This window comes from Sceloporus occidentalis, unplaced genomic scaffold (assembly GCF_023333645.1).
Source record: "Sceloporus occidentalis isolate IW3139 unplaced genomic scaffold, rSceOcc1.0.p SCAF_6, whole genome shotgun sequence".
In the NCBI taxonomy this organism is placed as follows: Eukaryota; Metazoa; Chordata; class Lepidosauria; order Squamata; family Phrynosomatidae; genus Sceloporus; species Sceloporus occidentalis.
This window is the reverse complement of record NW_028316986.1, coordinates 22,878,402-22,905,829: the sequence shown is the minus strand read 5'-3', so window position 1 is coordinate 22,905,829 and position 27,428 is coordinate 22,878,402. Positions and strand designations below refer to the sequence as shown.

The 27,428-nt window shown below is 41.7% G+C and overlaps 1 protein-coding gene across 2 annotated transcripts in view; it reads right to left on the bottom strand.

Annotated features, from left to right (window-relative positions):
• The window catches only part of LOC149310495 (fibulin-7-like), a 29,810-nt gene extending 7,027 nt beyond the window's left edge, over window positions 1–22,783 (bottom strand). Inside the window, exons 1-6 of one of the 2 annotated variants that reach the window (XM_089528298.1) lie at window positions 22,689–22,783; window positions 17,622–17,781; window positions 16,018–16,188; window positions 7,982–8,107; window positions 4,213–4,350; window positions 2,216–2,353 (exon numbers count right to left, since the gene is read on the bottom strand). In XM_089528298.1, coding sequence (XP_089384424.1) covers window positions 2,216–2,353; window positions 4,213–4,350; window positions 7,982–8,107; window positions 16,018–16,188; window positions 17,622–17,781; window positions 22,689–22,763 — 808 coding nt within the window. In that variant the 5' untranslated portion in view covers window positions 22,764–22,783. The remainder of the gene's footprint in view (window positions 1–2,215; window positions 2,354–4,212; window positions 4,351–7,981; window positions 8,108–16,017; window positions 16,189–17,621; window positions 17,782–22,688) is intronic. The other variant, XM_089528297.1, reaches the window with a different exon arrangement.
• Window positions 22,784–27,428: the final 4,645 nt, after the last annotated feature.

Below are 27,428 nucleotides of genomic sequence, written 5' to 3'. Positions count from 1 at the left end.
CCAACATATGCTCATGGACACACTCAGGATCAGCCCAAGACATTTTGCTGCTTAAGGCTAAGGACAAGATGGTGCAAACTTTTCCCATTCCACAGTCAGAGACGGGCAATAGAATAATGTTCTCCATTGCACCTGAGGACAAGTAGCAGGGAAGTAGCCATAAGGAGGGCAAAATGAAGGTATTGGCTCGCAAATTTGGAAGTAAAAACATTATTTGGGGAAGTCAGAAGTATAATTTTAGTCACTGCCAGCATCAGAGGACCACCAGAAGAAAAACAATTAGAGACATCCTGCTTTTTTGCATGGAATCATAACTCAATGGCAGAACACAGCCTATGAATGCAAAAGGCCCCAATCTCATTCCCAGCATCTCCCAGCAGGGCTGCATGAAGCTTTGAGATAGGGCTGGCAGTTAATACCGATCTATCTCAACCAATGTTTTGATTACGTATAAGGCAACAAGTTCAGTTCCAACTAAAACATACCAACAAACATGGGAAACGAAATAGTGGTCCATGGATTGGAAACACTCAATATACTTTCCTGTTCACAAAAAAAGAAGACACAGAAGATTGCAGTAATTACAGGACCACTGTACTAATTTCTCACACAAGCAAAACAACACTCAAAATCCTGCAGCATAGACTCCTACCATATATGAAGCAAGAGATCCCAGAGGTGCAAGCAGGTTTCAGGAAAGGAAGAGGCACTAGGGAATCACATTGCAAATATAAAATGGATAATGAAGCACACAAGATAATTCCAGAAGAAAATCAGCATGTGCTTTATCGATTACAGCAAAGCATTGGTCTGCAGAGATCATGAAAAGCTGTGGCTTGCTAGAGAAATGAACGTGCCACTTCACCTGATTATCAGGACATGATACTGAAGTCAGAACCAAATACAGAGAAACAGAATGGTTCCCAATTGACAAAGGAGTCAGGCAAGGATGCATTCTATCACCCTATCTGTTCAGCCTATATGCAGAAATTCTCATACGCAGAGCAGGTTTAGATTCAGAGGCAGGAGGAGTGAAGATCGGAGGAAGAAACATTAACAATTTAAGATACGCAGACGACGCAATACTACTAGCCGAAAACAACAAAGACCTGGAACAATTATAAAAGAAAGTCAAGAAGAAAATGCTACAGTAGGCTTAATGCTGAAGATTAAGAACACAAAAATAATGACCACAGAAGGGCTACATTCATCCTAGATAATGATAAAATGGAAATAATGAAAGAATTCCCATTCCTTGGATCGAACATTGATCAGAGTGGAGACTGCAGTCAAGAAATCAGAAAAAGACCAGAACTGGGAAGGGTAGCTATGAAAGAATTAAACAAGATCCTAAAGTGCAAAAACATAACACTAACTACTAAAGTTAGGATTGTCCAAGCCATTGCAGTTGTATCAACTACAATTGTATATTTCCTCTTAAAGATTTTAGAAGATTATCAGATGGGGGAAATCAGGGGAGAAATGGCATACTCCCAGCAAAGTCACACAATTGTAGGGAAGATTTTCAGACAATGTTGCACTTATCCAGGACTTAACCCATGAAGATCCAGGAATGCTTCAGCAACAAACTATTCCTAGGACTTTCCCATTAATGGTTTGTTACTGGAGCATTCCTGGATTTTCATGGGTTAAGACTGGATAAGTGCAGTGTGTCCGAAAATCTTCAGCATGATCGCACACCTTTGCCAGGAGTATATCTTTTACTCCCGGCTTTTCTCCCCATCTGATAATCTCAATAAATAAACCTAAAGAGAGGCATTTTATACTTTTAGAATGGGAAAAAATTTACATAAAAACCACTGAATTATGGTGTCCTTGCAAAGGTAGCATGTCCTTGTAGAGTCTCAAAGGGCAAGATCAAGGTCCTGTGATAGCCAGATTCATTTCTGAGGCTGGGATTGCTATAACTTTGTTAATTAAAAGGAAGATTAACAGTGTCATTCTAGACAGATCTAGTGAAATGTAAATACTGTTGAGTATGATGGGACATACTCCCAGGAGAGTATGTACAGGATTACAGGTTGCAAAGTAACACTGGGCATGCAAACCTCACACCTTTCTATATCCCATATCTTCCAACTGAACCAATTTGGCAAGGATAGTGGCTGTGCATACTGCTGCAAAAGAAAAGATTCTACCGCTTCTGTGAAATGCCATCTGCTACACACTTAGCAATTGTAAAACTATGTGTCACCTTCGCAGCTTTTCCCATCACCAAAGAGCCTGTATCCATTGGGGCAGGAGCAGCGGTATGAGCCAGGAATGTTGATGCAGGTGTGCATACAGAGACGTGGGGCTCCCTCCAGCTTGTAAACTTTACATTCATTCACATCTGCAGCAGGAAGAAAAAAATATTCTTGCATATTTCTTCAAGCATAAATAGTTTGTTTCATGGCATAACCAGCATTTGGAGGGGGAGGATTCCCCCCCCTCGGGAAACTGTTACTGATGCATTAACTGATTAATGGCATGCATTTTATTGTTGCAAGTATATCAATTGTACAGACTGATTTTAAAATATAGGGCAAGATCCTATGCCACAGTCTACATTTTGTAACTTTATGAATTCATAGTTATATTGCTAAAATTCAAAGAAACTCTTGTTAGTGAATTGCAAAGATGCTGGCAATGGCAAAAGTACTCCAATGGGCATTGTACACTTCAGATGTGCATCAGGAATTTTTGATACACATTGGGCACTCCTAATGTGCTCTGGCATTTCTTACGTGGTGTCTGGCTGTGCACTGTAGATCCCTGATGTGCATCAGTGCACATGGTACATTGGGCCATAATGCATCCGTCATTCCAGCAATGTGCAATGGGTGCCCATATATTGTAATGCTACACTGAGTGGCATTGCTAGGGCTGACATTACCCGATGCGGTAACTCATGGTGTCACCCCCTATTGACCTTCTGCCATACCACACCATTCAGAAGCCTTACTAATGTAAGGCTAATGTTACTCAAAAATCCTAATTCCTGTATATCACTGAATGTAATAGCAATAGTTGTGGGATAAACAGCTAACAAAATTAGAATTATACCTTGAAATTATAAAATCATATGCACAGTCTAAATGTATTTACATGTGTGTTTCATGTGTGAAAATTGCGAAAGAACTGATTTTAAAAGAAAATTTTAAAAGAATTTAAAAATTAATTTTTATTTTTTTAATTTAAAATTTAACACATTTTAAATTTAACACATTTTAAAAACTTGAGGCCTCTCCCTTCTCCTTCCACTGAGCCTTTCCCACTCACACCATCTTATCAGTGTTTTAGAGGGACACAGGCGAGCCGAACACCACAGCCCATTGCTGCCAAAAGGCAAACGATTGAGGAACAAGTGGTTTCACCCCCCCCCCCCTTATGGTGTTACCTACTGCAGTCTGAACCCCCATACCATCTAGTGACACCCCTGGTCACAGCAACCCCTAGGTGAATATGGATGTTGTGGGGCTACTCAATTCAATTTTGTACACACACACCACTAGAATCTTAGAGACTTTACACACAACTAATGGCCATTAACTACAAATTGATTCTCCCTTTTCTGGAATACCAAAATCCAAAATACTCCAAAAAACAAAATTCCCCACATGGGTGGCTAAGATAGTGACACCTTTGCTTTCTGAATGTGCATGCAAATCTTGTTTCATGCACAAAATTAATTAAAATATTTGTATAAAATTACCTTCAGGCTACGTTTATAAAGTATATACAAAACTTAAATGAACTCCCTGTTTACACTTGGATCCTAGTTTCAAGATTTCTCATTCTATATTCCAAAATCAAAAAGAAAAAGAAATCCCAAACACTTCTGCTCCTGAGCATTTCAGATATGGGAAACTCAACATATATATGTTCCAAGCAAGTTGAGAGACAGTATATTTTAAATAACTTGGGATGGAATAAGACCAGGAGACGTCTATTACTCCTGCGTATTGCTTGTGGCCTTCCTATAGGTTTCTGGTCAGCTACAGTAGGAATCAAGATTGTGGACGAGACAGGTTTTGCATCTGATCTCTCAGTCCTTTCCTTCAATTCTTATGTTAAAAGTACTACATACATGATCACTTGACATCATGTTAACATCACCACCATATTCTGCAGTTGAAATAGGATTAAACATTTAATTGGGAAGGTTCTCAATGTTGGCTCTGCAGGTGTGTCATTCAATGAATCTCTTACCTTGACAGATGCTATTTTCTGAGGTGCCACTCATATGGAAGCCTGCTTCACAGCTGCAGTGCTGCATTTGATCAGATTTGGCACACCGTGGTTTACGACTGAATGCTGGGTCATTGGTTACACTCAATGTGGGAGGGACTGAAAGAGAGAAAAGAAGGGGAGACAGCTTGATTCTGAGTGTAGTATACAATTCACAGATCATTCTTCTTAAAAAGCAAGGGCAAGACCTTCAGGGCCCAGTGCAGCAGTAGCCACGTTTATAAAGTGTATACAAAACTAAAAAGCTTTGTTTAGCAGCAGTAGCAAGCATGTACACCACAAATATATAGTAAAGGGCTAGATCTGAGCTTCTAGTAATTAAACAGAATACGCGAGTAGGTAAAAAAACCTTACTTTCAAAAAAAAAATCACTAATCACTAACTGCTTGGTAGGAGAGTCCCTATAGCTGACTCTCATGTATGCAAGTAAGAGAAAAAAACATCTTTAAAAGCACAACCTTGTTTGCGCATCCATGCTGACTGAAGGCAGAGAGAGGAAGAGAGTCTCTGAACAAAAGGTTGTAAATCTCCCAACTTCTGCCAGGATAGGAGGAGGAGATAGGAAGTGACCTCTTCATAGCTACACTGACCAAAATAATCAAGGCATCTGTGAAGAAGACCACCCCTTCTCAAGAAAAATACAGAGCTACAAGCATTGATGCTACTCCAACAGAAAGCACCCTATCTCACTTACCCAGTAGCCGTGCTGGTCCCTGGGTGTATCATCCCGCCAGGTGACACCCCCCTCTGGGGATCACCCAGTGCAGTCCACACTCCCTGCATCCCCTAGTGACACCTCTGCTGCCTCCTCTTCCAACATCCCTTTACTGTCTTTATCTTTCTTATAATTATTTCATTGTTTATACCCATGGCAGCTGGTGCATTCAACACCATGCGGCTGGCAAATCCACTCTTGATTTGACTCTTCCTCCTAGTGCAGCTTCCCTTTTGGATTCACCATCCCTGCAGTGGTGGATCTATTGACTATCCCTGGCTTATGCACAGTGCCCAAGCATTCTTATTTCTATCTCTCCAAAATAACTGGGTGAAAAGGGTCAAAATCAGATGACACAAGCCATAGTGCTCTCCAGTCTTCTTGTACAAAAGGGAGAGATTACAAGTGCACACTTCTGCTTCACAGCAAACCATGATTTATCATTGTTCTTGTTGATGTGTGCCTTCAAGTCATTTCCAAGTTAGGGTTACTCTAAGGCGAACCTATCATGGGGATTTCTTGCCAAAATTTATTCACAAGAGGTTTGCCATTACCTTCCCTTGAGGCTGAGAACATGTGATGTCCAAGGTCACCCAGTGGGTTTCATGGCTGAGGTGGGGATTGAACTCTGGTCTTCACAGTCATAGTCCAACACTCAAACCACTACACCACCTTGACTCTCAGTTCACCATTGGATGCTCAAATATGGCAAACTATAGTTTGGACAAATCATTGTTGCTACGTGTGAGCACAACTGAGAACAATGGCTTGCCTGCACAGCAGAGCTTCTAATGATCTCTTCTGCACAGAGGAAAATGGAATGGGGAGGGAAAAGAGTGAGAGTGCACATGCAAAGCTCATGTCCGCTTATCCTCAGCATGATAAACTATGGCTTGCTGTTAGGCTGATCTCAGTTTTTATGTACAAATGTTCAAGGCTGTTTTTGTTCTAAGGCAGCCCTAAAAACACTGAACATTATTTTTACATTGATCCCATTATTTGCACAAGCACTGGGGATGAAGATGGACAAAAGGTCAGTAGCATACACAGACACCAACAATCTGCTTATGCTGACTTGAGACAAAGTGGAAGAGAAACAAGGGGTAGCGGAAAGAGGAAAAACCAAGCCTTGGGTCTCTGGGAAGTACTGGAGAGCAGAATAAAGTTTGAACTGGGTCAGATTGAGGCTGCATCTGCACTGCAGAAATACTCTGGTTTGACATTGCTTTAACTGCCATGGTTTAATGCTATGGAATTCTGGGAACTGTAGTTTGGAACTACAGTTCCCAGAATTTCATAGCATTGAGCCATGGCAGTTAAAGCAGTGTCAAAGCGGAGTATTTCTGCAGTGCAGATGCAGCCTATGTTATATCACCATTTGTAATCTTCTTAATTAAGAGCACGCAATAAGATGTACTAAGTGCCAAAAATGAATTATGCAAGATAAGCACCAAAGCTGGGATATGACATGTTACAAGTCATGCAATTGTCAGTATTTCTTTCTTTCGGTAATGAGAGTGCAACAACATCACATTTCAAAGTAAAACAATATGTGGGAGTGTTGTCACCAAAATGGTAGTTTAATAGTTTCTCATTAGCATCTCTTGCTACTTTATAAGTGTTTGAAAGCATGTTTAAAGCCATTTTAAGAGAATTTTTAAAATCTTTATGCCACTCTAATTAATTCTTAGGAAAAATTCCAAGGAAAAGTAATCCCAAAATAATAATAATAATAATAATAATAATAATATAAAAAACAAGAAACATAACAAATAATGCAATGACTTCCTTTTTTAAACACTGTAATGTGCAAGAAGAAATTAATGTAAAACACACACACAAGTAACAAGGAACAAACACATTTTAAAAATACAATTTTCCAAGTTTGGGTAAGCATAATCAATGGCATTTTTAAAAAGTTAGGCAGCCCTCTGAATGTAACTAAGGTCACAATTAATGACAAAAAAAATCAAATCATTTTTGGAGCTTTTCTCCCCATGGAATCAAGCCATGGCCTTTCAGCTCAGCTAAAGACATTGGTTACAATCAAACCCCATTGAAAACAATGGCATAGATATTAACTCCAAATCACAATAAGCTTCTGTGATCCATGCCAGTGGGATTTGATCAGGACTAGATTTACCTGCGTGGGATGTTGTGCTTCATAATTGCTGGATTTGTTCTATAAAAGTTCTGATCAGAGCACCCACTAAATCCAATGGCAATTCATGGCTCTGGGTCATCATGTGTATCTGTGCATGTGGATAGCTATCCAAGGTGCTGAACCTATTTTCAGAAAAGTATAAGAGAGGCCTAAGTACCCTAAAGGCAACAGCCCAGATCCCATTGGATCTGGAAAGCTAGGCAGGGCGAGCCCTGGTTAGTACTTGGAAGGGAGACAGCCAAGGAATCCCAGGTACTATAGGCTACATTTCATAGAAAGGAACTGTCAAAGCAATCTCTGATTATCCCTTGCCTAAGAAAACCCTATGAAATTCATGGACTTGATATAAATCAACAGGAAGCTTGAAGGCATGTGTGCACATGCGCAGACACACGTGCACACACAGAACCTTGGAAATATTTTTTTTAAACCCAGACGACAACCTAGGTTACATCTACATTGCAGTTAATGCAGTTTGATATTGCTTTAATTGCCATGTCTCAATGCTATGGAATCCTGGGATTTGTAGTTTTGTGAGCTATTTAGCCTTCTCTGTCAGAAGGGTGTGGTGCCATCGGAAACCATAAATCCCATGATTACATAAGATGGAGCCATGACAGTCAAAGTGGTGTCAGACTGCATTAATTCTGCAGTGTGGCAGCAGCCCTAGAGTGGATTCACTACTCCACAGGCATGGAAGCCAGATGCCACTTCTGTTAAGGGCTACAGTTCTCAAAAACCTCTAGTAAATTGGGGATTCTGGGACCTGTAGTCTAAAAAAAATATCTCCAACCTCTGGTTTAAACTTATATAGTCCCATACTTTCTTTCACTCATCAGCAAAATACATACCTGTCTGTGTTTGATACTGGCAGTTGGGACCAGTCCACTCCTTTGGGCAAATGCATCTGTATTGTTCCCCTCCGTCAACACACGTTCCCCCATTTTGGCAGAGATGATGTGCACATTCACTGATATCTTTTTTAAAAAAGCAAATAAAATTAAAATGAGGTTCAACTTTTTTTGTAACCTATGGGTTGAAGACACACACCAATTATAGGCAACTTTGGTGAGGACAGAGGAGAGGGCCTTCTTGGTGGCTGCTCCCAGGCTGTAGATTTCCCTCCTTTTGGGAAGCTAGGCTCATCCCCCTCACTGCTCTTCTTCTGAAAGGAAGCTTTTTTGAGTTAGATACTGCAGAAGGGTCTTTTAATAAGAAGACCTACATTTTTATCCTAATTGCTATTAGGATAACATGCAGCCCATTCAATCCAACCCCCAGCCATGCAGTGAGAGTGAAGCAGCTGTCTCAGGCACTAGAGGAGGTCAGATTGTGGTGTCGCCTTCCACCTATTCCCACCTGAGCCACAGACCTATGCAACTCGCTTGGAGGATGCAGTGATATGTGCCCAGTTGCAGCTGGTACTTCCCACATTTATGAGGTGATAGAACCCACTCTCAAGGCCAATGCGATTTTAGGCTGCATCAATAGAAGTATAGTGTCTAGATCAAGGGAAGTAATAGTGCCACTCTATTCTGCTCTGGTCAGGCCCCACCTGGAATATTGTTTCCAGTTCTGGGCACCACAATTTAAAAAGGATGTTGAGAAACTGTAGTGTGTCCAAGGGCGGGCGACCAAAATGGTGAAGAGTCTGGAAACCATGCCCTTTGAGGAACAACTTAGGGAGCTGGGGATGTTTAGCCTGGAGAAGAGCAGGTTAAGAGGTGATATGATAGCCCTATTTAAATACTTGAAGGGATATCATATTGAGGAGGGAGCTAACTTGTTTTCTGCTGCTCCAGAGACTAGGACCCGGAGCAATGGATGCAAGCTCCAGGAAAAGAGATTCCACCTCAACATTAGGAGGAACTTCCTGACAGTAAGGGCTGTTCAACAGTGGAACAAACTTCCTTGGAGTGTAGTGCAGTCTCCTTCATTAGAGGTCTTTAAGCAGAGGCTGGATGGCCATCTGTTGGGGATGCTTTGACTGAGAGTTCCTGCATGGCAGGGGGGTTAGACTGGATGAACATTGGAGTCTCTTCCAACTCTATGATTCTATGATTCTATGATTAACATGAAAGGAGCTACCCTGCATGGCAGGGGGTTGGACTGGATAGCCTTTTTGGTCTAATGGTAGAATCATAGAATCATAGAATTGGAAGAGACCTCAAGGGCCATCCATTCCAACCCCCTGCCATGCAGGAACACAGAATCAAAGTACCCCTAACAGATGGCTACCCAGCCTCTGTTTAAAAACCTCGAAAGAAGGAGACCCCACCACTCTCCAAGGAAGTGTGTTCCCCTGTCAAACACCTCTTACTGTCAGCAAGTTCCTCCTAATGTTTAGATGGAATCTCTTTTCCCATAGTTTGCATCCATTGCTCCGTGTTCCAATCTCTGGAGCAACAGAAAACAAGCTTGCTTCATCCTCAATGTGACACACCTTCAAATACTTAAACAGGGTTATCATACTACCTCTCAACTTTCTCTTAACCTTATAATAACAATACCAATTTATGATTCTATCCATGGTACCAAATCTATTTGAGAAATAGGGTTCCATTATATAAATCTATGCTAGTTTTAGACTGCCCCTTAAATGAGCTATCCATGAAACCAAGCCTATTTGGGAGTCAGAGTTGAGCACCTTGGATTGCTCCTTTAAAGTTCATACTAGCAGAGTCCTCAATCCCCACTGACATGGGCATTATCAGTTGCCTCTGATCCACACATATCTTGAAAGATAAAGGCCCAGGACAGAAGAAGGAAACAGTCCCACAGAATTTTTCATCTGGTTAAACTTAGAAAAAATTTGACAAGAAGTCTGAAATTCCTGTTCACCCAAGCGCCTACCACCACCTGTGACATTTTAACTTTTTCCTGGCTTTTTGTGTGTTGAAATAATGTAGCAGAATTCCTTGAAGGAACAGGACTGTGAGTGCCTTGTGGGTTGGAATTGCTTTCCATCTACCAAATGCCAAGCTCTCTTGAGCATCAATAGAATATTCTAAATAATCAGGGGTCACCAGACCATGAAGTTATTGAATAAGCAGTCAAGGAAAGTTGTAAAGCCTCCAGCCCCATCTTCCTGGCCCCTCATGCCTTCAATTTTCTAATGGGCTGAGATTCTCATTTGCCTTGCTTCAGAGAGCATGTGCACCACTGGGACTCAGCAGCAACACCTGGACCAAGCTAACAGCCTCTACCCATGTGTTTCATAGGGGGGGTGAGTGTCGTTCTTGTGTTTTTTCTGCACAAAAGCCAGTTGTCAGACCTTCTCACTTGAATGTACATGTGTGTGTGTGTGTGGACACTAGAAGGAAAGAGAATATGCTTGATAATATGGATCACTATGCAAAGGAATCTTGTAGGACCTTTGAGACTAACTGTGCGAATGAAGTAGTAGCCTAAGCTTTCATAGACTTCGTAGACCTTCCATATAATCTGCCCCATACACTCAGGTCCTCTGGAGAGATGGTTACTTTAACTGGCCAGAACTAGACTACCATGTGTTACCCAGAGGACATTTTCCTCATCCACCCCTCAACTGTAGAATGATCTTTTGGGAGAGATTCAACAGCTCAATATGCTGTCTGAATTTAAAACAGTATTAAAGACATATATCTTCCGGCAGGTGTACTCAGTCAATTTTAAACAGTGAATTTTAAACTAGTATATTTTTAGGCCCAGTACAGACCACCCCAAAGGGGCGGCCTACACCTGCCCCTTTTTGCGCTGGATTGGGGCCAGGGCAACTTCACCAGCAGTCCTGTGGCCCCAATCTGGTGTTTTCCAGGCCACAGAGAAGCAGCAAAATGCCGCTACTCCGTGGTCTGGAAAAGAGGTGTCCTTAGGACTTCATGCCCTCGGACACCCTGGCCCTACAGAGGAGAAAGGGGAAGCCCCTTTCTCTTCAGGATCGTTGGTGGGGCCATGTAGTTGCTGCGCCAATGGTCCTCTGGCAGTAAGAAGCTGCCTAGAGCAGCTTTTTCCTGAGACGTTATAAGGGCTGCATTGCAGCTCTTATGACGTCTCTTCTTGTCACGGACATGTGGACGCTGTGTTTTGCGCACATCATCATGGGGGCCCCCATGTGGACAGGAAGTCATCATGATAACGGTGTCTGCATTTTTCTAGGGTTCCAGACTGTGCGGTTGCCGTGTGGTCCAGAATCCTAGAATTGGCGGCGGTACGCCATTTTGTATCCGTGTGAATCGAGCCTTCGTTTTGTGTTGGATGATTTTAATTTGTCCTATGCTTATACATTTTAACTTAATGTGGTAATATGATTTTATGTGTTTTAATCTATGTTGTACCCCGACTCGAGCCTTGGAGAGAGGCAGATAAGAAATAAAATTAATGACAACTCATCATCATCACCATCATCAATTATCACTATTATAACTATAACTATTACTGTTGTTGTTGTTTTCCATCATGTCATTTCCAACTTATGACAACCTATCATGGGGGATTTCTTGGCAACAGTTGTCCAGAGGAGGTTTGCCATTGCCTTCCCCTGAGGCTAAGAGTTCAATGTCACCGAGTGGGTTTCATGGCTGAGCTGGGAGTTGAATCCTGGTCTCCAGAGTCATAGTCCAACACTCAAACCACTACATCACACTGGCTCTCCATTATTACTATTACCACCGTTAGAATAATAGAATCATAGAACTGAAAGAGACCACAAGTCTATGAAAGCTACAACTTCTTTCAGTCAGTCTCAAAGGTGCTACAAGATCTCTTTGCATACTGATATTCCAGACTAACATGGCTGTGTCTCTGAATATGGATCACTGTCCTTCTTCTGGACACAGCCATTCTCTTGATTTTAGGTTTTCTAGCTAACACATGGCATCTCCCAATCTCTTCAGAAACCTCCTCAGCCACAATGGGGATGGGGATGCCCTCTAGCTCCATCGTGCTCAGGCAGCGGTGGCTCAATGGTTCATTAGCATTTTGCACAATGAGGTAGGAATTTGTTTAAACAAACAGCAGTGTCAATGGCCAGAGGGCGCCTCAGTGCTCTGAACACCCAAAGGAGGAGCGTGTGAAAAAGTAAACCGTAAGACAGCAGGGCAAGAAGGGAGAGGTTGCCTTGCATTGATTTAACCTTTTTTTTTAAAAAAAAAAGAAAACAATGTGGGCATGAGAAATGGGGAGAGGAGACCCCTAATCATGTACACACTTTTGTTCTGTCCAATGTTGTGATGAAGATGCCTTTGTCAAATGGCGATGCACAAGAAAACATTGATAGCAAAAGGAAACAAGCAACAATTGCTACAAAATGGTGCACTGGGAGATTCAGAATTGCAGCTTCCATACTGCATTCTCCTTCTTCTTACTTTTCTGTTCCTGCACCTGCCTAACAAAAAGAAAACATCCCATAGGCTACTGAGCTCAGACCTCATTGGACTCTAAAAGAGTCCTCTCTTTAGAGTCCCACAAAGTTTGTTTTTTTATTTTGTATTTCTGCATATATCAGGGTTCTGTCGCACCCAGTGGTGGTTAGTGACCTTTGCATCAGTGAATTTGTTCTGAGTTTTAGTCTACAGTTTCAATAAGCTATTTAAGATGGTGTTGTTGTCAATATGCCAGACATCCTTTCTTATGCACTGCTCTTGTGTCATTAAGAGTAGTCAGGCAGAGAGACATTAAACATATTAACAATTTTATCAGACACAGACCAAAAGTTTCACCTGTTTCATTTCTGTGTAACAGACTGCTATTAAAAACAGAGGAGTAATCTTAGAAAGAAGTGATAATGTGGTCAGTTTCAGTGGCCTAAAATAGCGAGTTTCCTCTTTATTAAACAAATAGCAATAAATAGATAGTTAGAGATAAGTATAGAGGAAATTAATGGAAAATTACTACTCAATATACAATTTTAATGCATTCGGTTGCAAAATTAACAAAATGCTTTCTGCTAAAGCAACAAGCAAACATGACACAATGTCTTTTCCAGAGTTTAAAATGTGTATGGTAATCAAATTCCTGCACAGTAAATAATCTTTAATAGAGGTAATTATGTATAATTTTCTTGTTTGCCAATCTAGATAAATCACATATTGGCAGAAAGACATGTTTGCAAATCAGCACATTAAAATAATTACTATGTTTGTGCCATGTCGATCAATTTTTCAGATGCTGGCATCTGTTATTAGAAATAAAGTAGCTATTGAAAGATTTGATTGATGCTTGGATCTTCAGCATTAACCACTATGAGTAACACTGAAACAGTTTCAGAATGATCCATAAGTCTCAGGGCAGTTAATTTTTAGAGGGCCAGCATGGTGTAGAGCTTTGAGCATTGGATGATGACTCTAGGAGATCAGGGTTCAAATCCTCATTTGAGCATAAAAACCCACTGGATGACCTTGGGCAAGTCACAATCTCTCAGCCTCAGAGGATGGTGATGACAAACCCTCTCTGAGGAAAGATGCCAAGAAAACCCCATGATAGGTTTGCCTTAGGGTTGCCATAAATTAAAAATGACTTAAAGGCACACAACGACAACAAAGTTAACTTTTATAGTTCAGACACAAGAGTGCATTTTAAAGTCAAAAATTAAGGTTTAGGATAACTCCTGTTCTTTCAATATGATCGCTCCACCAGTAAGCATATCTTAACACTGGAGATAGGAGCTAAATTTGGGGGCATTGCATTTCAGTATGGAAATGCTCATTTTGTATCTCCTGAAGCTAGCAATGGAGCAGAACACATCTTGTCTGAGATCTAATATAATGTTTGGGGGGTGGGTGGGTGTGAAAAGCTCCATCAGCATAATTACACATGAATGGAGGCATCCAACAATGACTGGAACAGTGATGGACTGTTCCAACTTCTCCAGAGCCAGATGGAAACTTTCAGCCACTTCCTCTAGGTGAATCGATGGTTATTGGGGGGGGGGGGGGAGGCGTCACATCCAGCTAGCCTGCAAGTGGTGTTCCTCCAAAGGACGGAGAACAGAGAATAATTTCTGCACAGGAGCATCAGATGGCTCCATTGTATCATTTGAAAAGGTTCAACCACTCATGCAACTATATTGCCACTACTGAATCCTGGCCCTTGTCTTGGAAATTGTATATTCCCACTGCATTGCGCATGGGACAGAGCAGAGACAGGCACTGCAGCAGGAGAAGGGAAGCTGCATGAAACCATGTGTATGTTTCCAAGCTATGAATGATTAAAAGGTCAAGGTAGTCCCTTGACATGAATGTCTAGTTGTAACTGACTGTAGGAGGCAGTGCTCATCCCCATTACTAAGCCAAAAAGCCAGCGTTGTTGAAGGACTGCTCTGGTTGGTCATGTGGCCAGCATGACTGCACCGATTGCTGTTACCTTTCCACCAAAGTGGTACTTTTTTATCTACTTGCATTAGCATAATTTTGAACTGCTAGGTTGGCAGAAGCTGGGACTAATGACAGGAGCTTATCCCATCATACAGCACTCAGGCCTTGAACTGCCAACCATCTGATCTTCTGATTGTCAGAACTGGCGTCTTAATCACTAATATACATATATCTCAAAAATATACATACACATATTTCAAAAAAAAATGTGTAGAAATATGAACACATGTACAAATTTCTGTGCTGGGAGAGGGAAACCTTGCAATCCAAAGCAAGACAGGTACAGGATACCTACAGGACACTGAGAAATTCACAAGAACAAGACTTAATAGATTTGCACATTTCTCCCATTCTTAGACTGCTTTAAGAATCATAAAAGAATGATGGAAGTGCCTTCAGAAATCAATGATCTCTGTGAAGCTACCTTGATTATGTGTCATCTTAAAAGCATTTTGGAATAAATACACAAATGACTAGTAACTACTGTCTTCCCAGTGTTCATCACAATCTCTAAAACTATTCTAGAGTACAAAATTTTGACAATCTGACAAAACAGTCTCTCCGAAACTGATATTTGCATTTCAAGCAAAGCATCTAATGGGGAGAAGTGGAGCTTCCCCTAAACTGCAAATAATAGCGGCAAGGAAACAGAGAGTGCAGAACGTAGGGAGAGCTGTAGCGGAAGACTGTCTATTCCTGAGTCTAGTTCTGTCTAATCCTGTATAGAGACTACAAGCAGTATAGGAATGCAATGGCACCCAACAACACTTGTGATCTCTGGCAACTGATATATAGGAGCATACTGTCACTGATACTGGAGGTAGCATACCACTAGCATGACTAGCAGCTACCTATAGCTGTCATCTTCCAGCAATGTGTTCAATAGTCTTTTGAAGCCACCCAGATTGGCATTTATCATGGCATCTTGTGGCAGTTAGTTCTACCATTTAAATATGTGCCAAGGGGCATATATAAATATATACCTTATCGGTTCTGATCTCATGTCACTCAGCATTAGAGTATGGCCATTCTAGTATTTCAAGAAAAGCTTCTCCTATCGTCTCTCCATACCATGCATCATTTCATATTCCTCAGTCATGCCTATTTTCTCACCTAGCAACTCAGCCCTCCTTATCTGTTCCCCAGTAACCCCAAGGAATAGCAATCTGTAGCAGAGAATCTGTTTTGTATATAGGAGAACCTAGATACAAATCCTTGCAGTTCCAGGTAGAACTGGCAAAAAAACTTCTTCTGCTTACATCCCTAACAAGTTGCTCCCAGTCAATGCTGACAATATTAGGCAGACAGACCAAAGCTCTGACTCAGTATAAGGCAATTTCCTAAGTTCCCAAGGCAAAAGATGGAAATTAATTGCATTCACAAGATTAGCACTAATCAGGAATAATGCTTTAAATAGTCATGGCTTTCTTGCTGCTAATCCCATAACTACAATATATCATATCATGAATGGTCTGTCTGGCAACCTGATGGAAGGTATCTGTGCCAAGAACAAGGAAATAAAAAGACCATGATACCTTTGCATTGAGTAACTTCTCCAGTCCAGGTACCATTTGGCTGGCACACTCGAGAGCTGGAACCAGTAAGCTGGAATCCAGAATCACAGGTGAAATGGACTTCATGGTCCACCATGTTCTTGGTGCCAAACCTCTTGCCATTCAGAGGAACCTCCAGAGCAGGGCAAAACACTAAAACACAGTTGGATATTCAGGAGTTAGAAGATATTTAATGACCACCATACCTATCTGATTTCAGAATATATGCAAGTTTGGGCCTGGTTAGAACCTGACTGGGAAACCACTAGTGACTAGGGGAACATAAGGCTCAAGCCGCAGCGGCGCGCGGGACGCAACGGGCGCGCGTGCCCATTCAATTGAATGGGACGCACCGCCCCTTCTGCCCCGCGTGCGCCCTGCGGCTTGAGCGCGTATGCTCAAGCTGCGTAAGGTGCACCCGCGTATGACGCGGGCGCTCTGTACTTACTTCCCCACCCATAATAATAATAATAATAATAATAATAATAATAATAAAATGTATTTGTATCCCGCCCCTCTGAGAACAATCGGGGCGGCTAACAAAGTTAAAAATACAAAACATATAAAATCCCTGGTACCCTCCTGGATGTCCCAGAAATTACTCTGGCTGCCATATTCTGTACTAGTTGCAGTTTCCGGACCAAGCACAAGGGTAGCCCCATGTAGAGCGCATTACAGAAGTCTAGATGTGAGGTTACCAGCACGTGCACAACAGTCTCAAGATCCCTTACTTCCAGAAAAGGGCGCAGCTGGCGTATCAGCCGAAGCTGATAACAGGCGCTCCTGACTGTCGCATTTACCTGGTTCGACATCAGGAGCGACGAGTCAAGGAGCACCCCCAGACTGCGAACGCAGTCCTTGACGGACAGTGTGACCCCGTCCAGGAACGGAGGTTGCAACCCAATTCTTGGTTTTGGGGCCGCTACCATGAGCACTTCCGTTTTGTCTGGATTCAGCTTCAATCTGTTTTTCCTCATCCAGCCCATTACTGCCCGATGACATTCATTGAGAGAGGAGACGCCATCAGAATTCAAGGCCAATGAACGAGACATGGAGAAATAGATTTGGGTGTCATCGGCGTACTGATAACACCCAGCTCCATAACTCCTAATGATCTCACCCAGCGGCTTCATACAGATGTTAAATAACATCGAGGACAGAATAGCACCCTGTGGAACCCCACAGGTGAGCTCCCTTTTACTGGAGCAACTGTCCCCGAGCAGCACCCTCTGGGATCTACCCGAGAGAAAGGAACGGAACCAATGCAATGCAGTGCCTCCAATTCCCAGCCCCCTCAGGCGATCCAAGAGGATGCCATGATCTATCGTATCAAAAGCCGCTGAGAGGTCTAAAAGCACCAACAGGGTCACACTGCCCCTGTCGATACTCAGACGCAGATCGTCGGTCAAGGCAAGTTCCCTCTGTGATGACCTTTGAGTCAACGCCATCACTATAGGTGACCAAAATGTGGTATTGCAGTTACTGAGTCAGTTGGCATCAAGGGAATAAAGCAGCCAGTACAGTTCTACCTGTTTTTGTCCTGCCAATTGCCTTGTTGAAATTCTACCCCCCCCCTCTTTTTTTACCAGTTTGTGGTTCTGGTGCAGTTTTAATCACTGTGTTTTGAAGGGTTGTTAGTCGATGTTTCATGAGGCGTATTCCCTCTACAAATCGTGTTTCCTGGCCTTTAAGGATTTGCTGCATTTGGCGGATGGTTGCCAGAAGTTGCTGCTTGTTCATGCAGCTCTATGAGAAAGAAAATGAGAAAGAAAAGAGAATGCAAACCATCATTATTGCACAATGTTACACAGTTGCAGAGGCTGGTGCATTATCTGCATGTTGGTAAAAATAATGTTTTTTAGGCAATTTGTCTCAGTTGCTTTGCCATATGGTTAAAATCCTGGAAATCCTAAACTGAGCCATAAAGACTCTCCTAATAACATCCAAGGAATTCTGGTGCTGAGCAGAGATTTGAACTTGGTGGTCAGTTTACACAATCCATGCTTCTAACAGCATTAAACAATCTGTGTACCCACAAAATGATAAATCTCCATGTGGCAAATGTGCTTCAATATTGCAATTCTATGCACAGTTCAAATGGGTGCAATCCCCATTGAACATATTGGGACTTAACCTCTTGAATAAATATGTATAATGTTGTGCATTTATTTATTTATGACATTAATATATTATGTCTCAAACAATGTGCAGTTGATAAAAACAGTTATTTTTTCTTCAGATCCTATAACATTTATCCTCAATTCATCCTCCTAACTACCTTTACACAAATGTCTTGTCAGTTCTATTTGATTCCTTCATTCTTTCTCCCATTCCCTAAGTGGCACACATAGTTTAAGTCACTTGGTAAGTAATAAAGGAATGAATAAATTATTGCATTTTATGAAATGGAAGTTGGTGGCTTCCATAGCCAATGGAGGAGGTGAATCTACTACTGGCTTTAGCTGAACTCTAAACAAGCAATTAAAAGGGCTCAGCCCTCTTCCCCCCAAATAGGTTCAGTATCTTGGATAGGTTCAAATTCAGACTAAAACCTGGAACAGATTTGTGCTCTGCTGACATGGGAGTCACTAACTGGCATGGATTGTAAGAGTACATGTAAGAAGGACTGCAGCAGATTTTGTTCTAGAATTTACCAAGATGCAAATGTGGTTGCTGTTATTTTTAGTCTCCCTATGATATTATGCATTTCAAAATATTGTATTATTATTCTTTTCCTTCCAGCTTTTTTGCTTCAACTATCCATCAGTTTGTTGTTGTTGTTAGCTGCCTTTGAGTCAACTTCAACTCATGGGAACCCTATGAGTGAGATACTGCCAAGCCTCCCCTGTCTTCAATCGCTCTGCTCAGGTTCTACAGGCTCAGGGGCATAGCCTCCTTGATTTAATCTGTCCATTTAGTATGTGGCCTTCCTCTCTTTCTGCTACCCTCAATCTTTCCTAGCATTATTGTCTTTTCCAGTCAGTCATGTCTTCTTATGATGTGGCCAAAGTACAACAGCCTCAGTTTGATCATCTTGGCTTTCAGGCTGAGCTCAGGCCTGATCTGCTTTACTACCCATTTGTTTGACTTTCTGGTCATCCACACTGCCCTCAGCAGTCTTCTCCAGTACCACATTGTTTATTTTCTTTCCCTCTGGTTTCTTCACTGTCCAACTCTCACACCCATACAATGGCTTGGACTATCTTTGAATATTTCTATATCTTTGCTGTCTAGATTGAATTTATGTAAATACTCTGTGGTCATTATTTTTGTTTTCTTAATGTTCAGTAGTACACTGTGATTTTTATGGCTGGAAGTGTCTCAAGAGTATAGGGTAGACAGTGATACAAATTAAGTTTACACACATACATGTAATAAATAAGTGAATGTGCGCTTTTACTTTGTCTCATAGGAGCACAGAAGGTGACTGAAGGTGAGATACGGCAAAGTGCATTTGGTCCTTCAATTCTGCAGGTTCAGTTTGTTGCACTGCTTCAAGATGGCTGCACAGCAGCTTCCTGCGGGAGAAACCAGGAGATGCCAGGAAGCCCAAGTGCTTGAGCTTCTGGTGAGATTCTTATCTTCCTCTGAAGGCATCCAGTTGAAATCCAGGTGTAGGAACAGGTGGCCTCTGTGTGTGTGTGTGTGTGTGTGTGTGTGTGTGTATACTTCCCTGCTGATGGTCAGAGTGTAATAAGAACATTCGTTAAAAAACTGCAACTCCCACCATCCACTGTTACTGGTCATGCTGGCTAGAGTCTAAACAAAAACTAGAAAGATGTGCAGAGCCTATAACTTAAGCATGTGATCTCTATAAGATGGAGGAGAAGTCCCAGCAGACTGGAGGAGGGCAAACGTTGTCCCTGTCTTCAAAAAGGGGGAAAAAGAGGATCCCAACAATTATCATCCAGTTAGTCTGACATCAATACCAGGAAAGATTCTAGAGGAGATCATTAAACAGAGAGTCTGTGAACATTTAGATGGCAATTCCATAATCACAAAAAGTCAACATGGGTTTCAGAGAAACAAATCATGCCAGACAAATCTGATATCTTTTTTTGATAAAATTACCAGCCTGTTAGATGAAGGGAATGCAGTGGATATAGTATATCTTGATTTCAGTAAGGCCTTTGACAAAGTTCCCCATGACATTCTTGCAAACAAGCTTGTAAAATGTGAGCTAGACAAGGTAACTGTTACATGGCTTTGTAATTGGTTGACTGGCTGAACCCAAAGGGTGCTCAACAATGGCTCCTTTTCATCCTAGAGAGAAGTGACCAATGGGGTCCAACAGGTTCTGTCCTGGGCCAAGTGCTATTCAACATCTTTATCAATGACTTGGATGACAGAATTAGCGGCATACTTATAAAATTTGCAGAGGACAGGAACAAAATTCAAAATGACCGGAATAAGCTAGAAAGCTGGGCCAAAGCTAACAAAATAATATTCAACACAGAAAAATGTAAGGTAGTGCACTTAGGGCAGAAAAACAAAATGCATAGATATAGGATGGGAGACACCTGGCTTAAGGAGACTACGTGTGAAAGGGATCTAGGAGTCCAAGTAGACCACAAGTTGAACATGAGTCAACAGTGTGATGCGGCAGATAAAAAGGCCAATGGAATTTTAGGCTGCATCAATAGAAGTATAGTGTCTAGATCAAGGGAAGTAATAGTGCCACTCTATTCTGCTCTGGTCAGGCCCCACCTGGAATACAGTGTCCAGTTCTGGGCACCACAATTCAAAAAGGACATTGAGAAAATGGAGCGTGTCCAAAGGAGGGCGACTAAAATGGTGAAGAGTCTGGAAACCATGCCCTATGAGGAACAACCTAGGGAACTGGGGATGTTTAGCCTGGAGAAGAGAAGGTTAAGAGGTGATATGATAGTCCTGTTTAAATACTTGAAGGGATGTCATATTGAGGAGGGAGCTAACTTGTTTTCTGCTGCTCCAGAGACTAGAACCCAGAGCAATGGATGCAAGCTCCAGGAAAAGAGATTCCACCTCAACATTAGGAGGAACTTCCTGACAGTAACGGCTGTTTGACAGTAGAACACACTCCCTTGGAGTGTAGTGGAGTCTCCCTCCTTGGAGGTCTTTAAACAGAGGCTGGATGGCCATCTGTCGGGGATGCTTTGACTGAGAATTCCTGCATGGCAGGGTTTTGGACTGGATGGCCCTTGTGGTCTCTTCCAACTCTACGATTCTATGATTCTTTGATTCTATGATTCTGGAAATTGTAGCCTCAAAATGTAATTTCTCCCATACTCTGCTTTAAATGCCCTAGGCTTCTGGGGGGGGGAGTAGTAATAACATAATGTGATTCAGTACACCACCCACTATTGTACTTCCACCCATACTTTTGTAGGTTCACTCACTTAGCTCCAATCTGCACATTGTAGGGGTGTGTGTGTGTGTGTGTGTGTGTGTGTAGCAGACATTCTCTCTCTCTCTCTGTCCAGGTACACAGATGCTTAAATAACTTACAGTAATGCAGCTGAACAAATCGTTTTTACAAAACACAAATTCATCTCCTTTATGAACTGCACAACTTCATTAGGGTCAAAAGTCAGCACAAATACAGGGGAAGAAGTCAGTTAATACTGAGTGACTACTATATACTGTAGACACAGCACACCTGACTTTTCTGACATTTGAGATGATTAAACCATTGAACTGATACATCTTGCAAAACCATGTGCTGGGGTTAGAAAGCAGGGTGTTCTTCCTCCCTCAAGACCCTTATCATGTGTGGCATGCCACAGACTATAAAAAAGAAGAAGGGAGGCATGCTTCATACTTTTATAATAAGCTCTTTGTAAAAGTGTTATTTTTAACATGAGCGGTTGCGGTACAGTTAATCATAATAAACTTCACCACTGAACAGCTCACTCTCTCTCTCTCTGTTTCTACTCCAGCAAGGTGACTTGGAATCACTAGATTTGAGATTACTCAGATAAACTAGTTTATTTCAGCATTTGTGGAGGAAGTTGCAGTTACACTCATCAATACAATGCAAAAAATGTAGCTAAGTATTAAATTATCATCACAGAGTTGGAAGAGACCACAAGTGCCATTCAGTCCATGCAGAAATACACAATCAAAATTTAGGAGAAGATCAATTGCAAATATAATTCATATGTATCTGGAGCTGCACTCAGTTCCTAACTTGGACTAGTCTAGTGGGACCTGACAATGATGTGACTGACAGGAAGGCTGTTTTAATTTGGGTTCAAATTCTCTTGATGCGAAACTATTCTTTCTTGAGGCTCTGCTATACACTGGGCATATTGTTACCTCTTGCAGCCAGCCTATCTCCAACTTCAGTTTTTGTGCTCCTTTTTTGATTTACACACCAAAAGGGGGATGCATATATAAATAAAAACCAGAAGGCACTGGTCTTTACCCACTTACTTTCCTGTTGCAGAAAGAAATAGCTGGGGGCAGGGGGAGAGATCCAGCCATATAAAACAAAAACTTAGCAAAAGGACTGTCAGTCACTTCCCTGGCAAGGAGAATTTCACGCATTGCATAAATATTTCTCTCTTCCCCTGACATTCTTAAAGATACAGACATTCAAATGAACAAGATCCCCCAACAAAATACCCACTGGTTGAAGGATATGTATGTGTCTTTGCTAAGTGAGCCTTTACCTGAGAAGCCGGAGATTCCTGACATGAGGTTAGGCAGAAGAAAAGAAAGAGGCTGTACTGCAGTCCAGAAACCATGGTGCTGTTATTCCAAGATAACAAATCCCCTGCAATCTCCTGAGTTGAAGGAAGTTTCTTCAGCAATCCAGCTGACTGCAAATCAATATAGAGAGATAAATGGAAAGTTATTTGCTTCTGATCAGAATGCACTGAAGCAGCCTCCGCAGCATCACACAACAGGTTTCCTGAAGAGTAAAACATTCAGTTTTTCAACTTCTCATTGGCAGAATGCCTTTGCTGCACGCAAGTGTGCTCCCTCCTGGAGGAGCTGTCCTCCCTGCCATTCAGTTTCCCAGCCCATCTTAGAAACTAACACCTATGATTCTTGGCTCTTACTGTGGAAGCTAACTTGCTTTATTTTCGTTAAGGATGCCTAATATATAAGCAAAAGTCCTCCACTTCCAGCCTTAAGAAAAAAATAACATATCCAAACATAGAAAGGAAATTATGATATGGTAAATATTTTCTGTACAGACTGAACACTAAAAATAGATACTACAAGTTGAGTGTCCCTTACCCGAAATGCTTGGAGACAGAGTTGTTTTGGATTTTGGATCCCCCCCCCTCCGGATTTTGGAATATTTGCATATAGATAATGAGATATCTTGGAGATGGGACCCAGTCTAAATGTGAAATTCATTAATGTTTTGTATACATCTTATACACACAGCCTGAATGTAATTTTATACAGAATATTTTAAATAATTTTGTGCATGAAACAAAGTATGTGTACATTGAATCATCAAAAAGCAGAGGTGTCACTATCTCAGTCACCCATGTGGTCGATTTTGGATTTTGGAGTATTTTGGATTTTGAAATTCTGGATAAGGGAGCTTTGGATTTAGTAGACTCTGCCCTTCTAGTCTTAAGCAGTGCAGTAATGGTGGTGTATGCAAGGGTGGTGTGCAGTGCATTGCCTGATGTTGTGTATGTGTGTCTGTCTTTATCATCCATAAGTCATCCCACCTGTCATTCCATCTCAGATTTGTTTCATCTGGTCAGAAGGAGGAACAGTGATAACACATAGTAGAATGGATTCACACTGTGCGGTTACAACACTTTGATACCACTTGAATTGTGATGACTCCATGCTAAGAAGCCCTGAGATATGCAGTTTAATAAAGAAGTTCAAAAGAAAATCAGGTTGTATTTTATAGATCATAGAAAAGTTTTTGATTGTGTAATCATGAAAAACTATGGATTGCGATAAAAGAAATAAAAGAAATGCATATGTCTGTTTGTTCTGATGTGTAACCTACACTCAGAATGAGAGGCTGTTGCAGGGAGAGACTGTATAGAAACAGAATGTTTTCCAATTGGCAAGGAGGTTAGACAAGGCTGCATTTTATCATCCTAACTCTTTAATTTATATACAGAAATATTGCATGGGAAGCTGGATTAGATTTAGAGTAAGGATCCATGAAAATTGGAGGAAGAAACAACAATTTAAGATATACAGATGATACCATACTACTATCAGAAAATAGTAAAGTCTTGCACAACTATTGAAGAAAGTCAAGGAAGAAAATGCAAAGGCAGGGTTGCAGGTGAACATCAAGTAAACAAATATAATGACTACAGATGGGTTACACAACTTTAAAATAGATGGTGAAGACATCAAACTTATCAAAGGCAAGAAAACAGAAGATTAGGACATGGAAGGGCAGCTAAGAAGGAACTATGGTAGATAAAATCCTCAAGTGTAAAGTTACATCATTGAACCAAAGTCAGGATTGTCTATGCCACTGTATTTCTTATTTCTATGTATCATTGTAAAAACTGGATAGGGAAGAAAGCTGATTGGAAGATAATCAACTCATTTGAAATGTGACGCTGCTGCTGCTAAGTTCTATGCATACCATGGACTACCAAAATGATGAATAAATATATATAACCAAGTCTGAACTTTCACTAGATAGAGCTGCGGCTGTAAATGATCTATGGGAAGTTGACTTTAACCTGGGCTTATGGTATTCTAATAAATTCTTCTCAGATGTTCTGAGAGAGCGGGGCGAATTGTGTAGGAAGAGGTGTTCCCTCAAGTAACTCGGGCACAAGCCATGAAGGGCTTTAAAGGTAATAACCAACACTTTGTACTGCGCCCAGAAGCTGATTGGCAGCCAGTGAAGAGTTTTTAACACAGGTGTTATATGGGCCGACATAGGTGTTCCTGTGACCAGTCTGGCTGCCGCGTTTTGAACCAATTGAAGCTTCCGAACCTGGTACAGAGGTAGCCCCATGTAAAGCGCATTACAGAAGTCAAGATGAGAGGTTACCAGTGCATGCACCACTGCTTCAAGGTCCTTTTGGTCCAGGTAGGGATGCAGTTGGCGTATCAACTGAAGTTGGTACCAAGCATTCCTGGCCATTGCATCTATTTGAGATGACAGCTGTAGAGATGAATCCAGGAGTACTCCCAAACTGCGAACTTTGTCCTTTAGGGGAAGTGTGATCCCATCCAGTACTGGTTGACAAATCTCCATTCCTGGACTTGGGGAACCTATCACAAGTACCTCCGTTTTCTCTGGATTCACTCTGAGTTTGTTTTCCCTCATTCAGCTCATTACCAACCCAAGGCAGGCATCCAGAGGAGAGATGCCATCCTTAGTCACTGCAACAGTCATAGAATTTGGGTGTCATCAGCGTACTGATAACACTGCACCCCATGTCTCCAGATGATCTCTCTCAGTGGCTTCATGTAAATGTTAAACAGCATGGAGGACAGAATCATACCTTGAGGGACGCCCGATTTGAGCTCCCTCTTGGATGAATAACTGTCCCCAAGTGACACCATCTGGAATCTGCCCGAGAGGTAGGACTTGAACCACTATAACACAGTGCCCCTGATACCTAACTCCCTCAGGCGTTCCAGAAGGATACCATGGTCGATGGTATCAAAGGCCGCTGAGATGTCCAAGAGCACCAACAGGGTCACACTTCCCCTGTTAATGCCCAGACAGAGATCATCGACTAAGGCGACCATGGCTGTCTCAACTCTGCATCCTGTCCTAAAGCTGGTTTTAAATGGGTCCAGATAATCGGCTTCATCCAAGACAACCTGGAGCTTCATCCCGCCTTCCTCCCAGTACAGAGACTCAAGGCAGCTAACAAATTTAAAACGGTCCAAGTTAAAACAGCATAAAACATTAAAAATGCAAAGTTTAAAAACCAATTAAACAATTCAAACAATTAAAAACATTACATTATTATAATTTAAAATGTTAATAATAAATAGTGGCAGGACAGAAATCAGATCACATGGCCCTGGATCACCAAGGCAGCACTAAAATTCTAGTGTGGAGAATGTGTGATAAAGCTTGGTGCAAAACTGGAATGTTTCTGTTATTAAACTAGTGTAACTATGGCAGAACAGCAGGCATGGGTGATAAAGTCCTCTATCTCCCTCACTTTCTGCCTCTTTATCTTCCCCCTAGGTATCTGCACTGATCACCTGTGGGTGGCTTTTAAAATGATGCTGAGAGTGACATCATATTGGGCCAAGGATCCCATGTTGTATAATATGGCATCCTTTTACTCAGCATGTCACTGGTTGTATCTGCTAAGCTTTCAACAGCCGTTCTAGAATGACTGGTGGGACTGGGATAATTCTTATTTCATTTTAAACTCATCCCAAGGTCAGACTACATGGGACAACCAGCTTCACACTTAGAAGCAGTACTCTCTGAAGTGGCAAAAGACATCTGATGGTCTTATCAAAAGTTTTCATCACCTCTGCATTTTGCAAATGAACATGGCTTCTTTGGTGATTGGTAAACACAGGCTTTATTTGCAAAGCTGATGGCTTGGGCACAAACTCTGAAAGACCCACACTGCTGGAATGAGAAATGTATTATCACCTTCTAATTATGATCTCATTTTTCATCTGATTTAGCCCTCAGATCTTCTGTGTTAAACCAGTGGCGCTGTGTAGAGTTGAAGAAGGGCAAGGTGTTCTTTGTTACTCCCCTAGATCAGGGGTGGGAATCGTGAGGCCAACCAGATATCATTGGATTGCACATCCCAGCAGCCCGATCCAGCACAGCTGATTGTTTTTGTTCCTCTTTGGAAATGTGAGTGGGGAATGCTGTATGTTTTCTCTGGCTGAGGCTTACCTTCCCAAGGAAAAAGCAAAATACAGTTGGAAAAGTGGAGAACTGAGAAGAGGAAGAGTTTCAGGGACATGAAGGATGCCCTTTCAATTTCTTGAGAACTGAATCAGATCTTTTTCATGCCAGGTCACTGGGCCAAGGATGCAAATCTTTGCTTATTTCTTTCACAAGCACAAGACCCCCCCCCCCCAAAAAAAAAAACACAACCCTTTCTTTCTGTTGGATGAGATGACAGGAACAGAGGCACACTTTTTAGGGACCTTTTTTGGTACTTGCATTCATTTTTGGTGCAAACCTCACAAACTATCTCATTATTTGCGCACATTACTATTGTTGTTGCCCTGTTACATGGACCATGTAAGAGTATAATAAGCAATGGATAGCTTGTTTGCATCTTTCTGAGCAACAGTTCTGTCCTTCTGTGTTTGTTGAATGCATGTGTGTGTGTGCTTTGCTTGACAGAAGGCAGAAAGGAACTAGTTTCGCATCAGACCTTCCTAAGTAAATTGTGGAGACTTCGCACAAACAAGGGTGCTGCTCTTTGTATGCTTATGAAGCAGTGGTTCATGGTTTG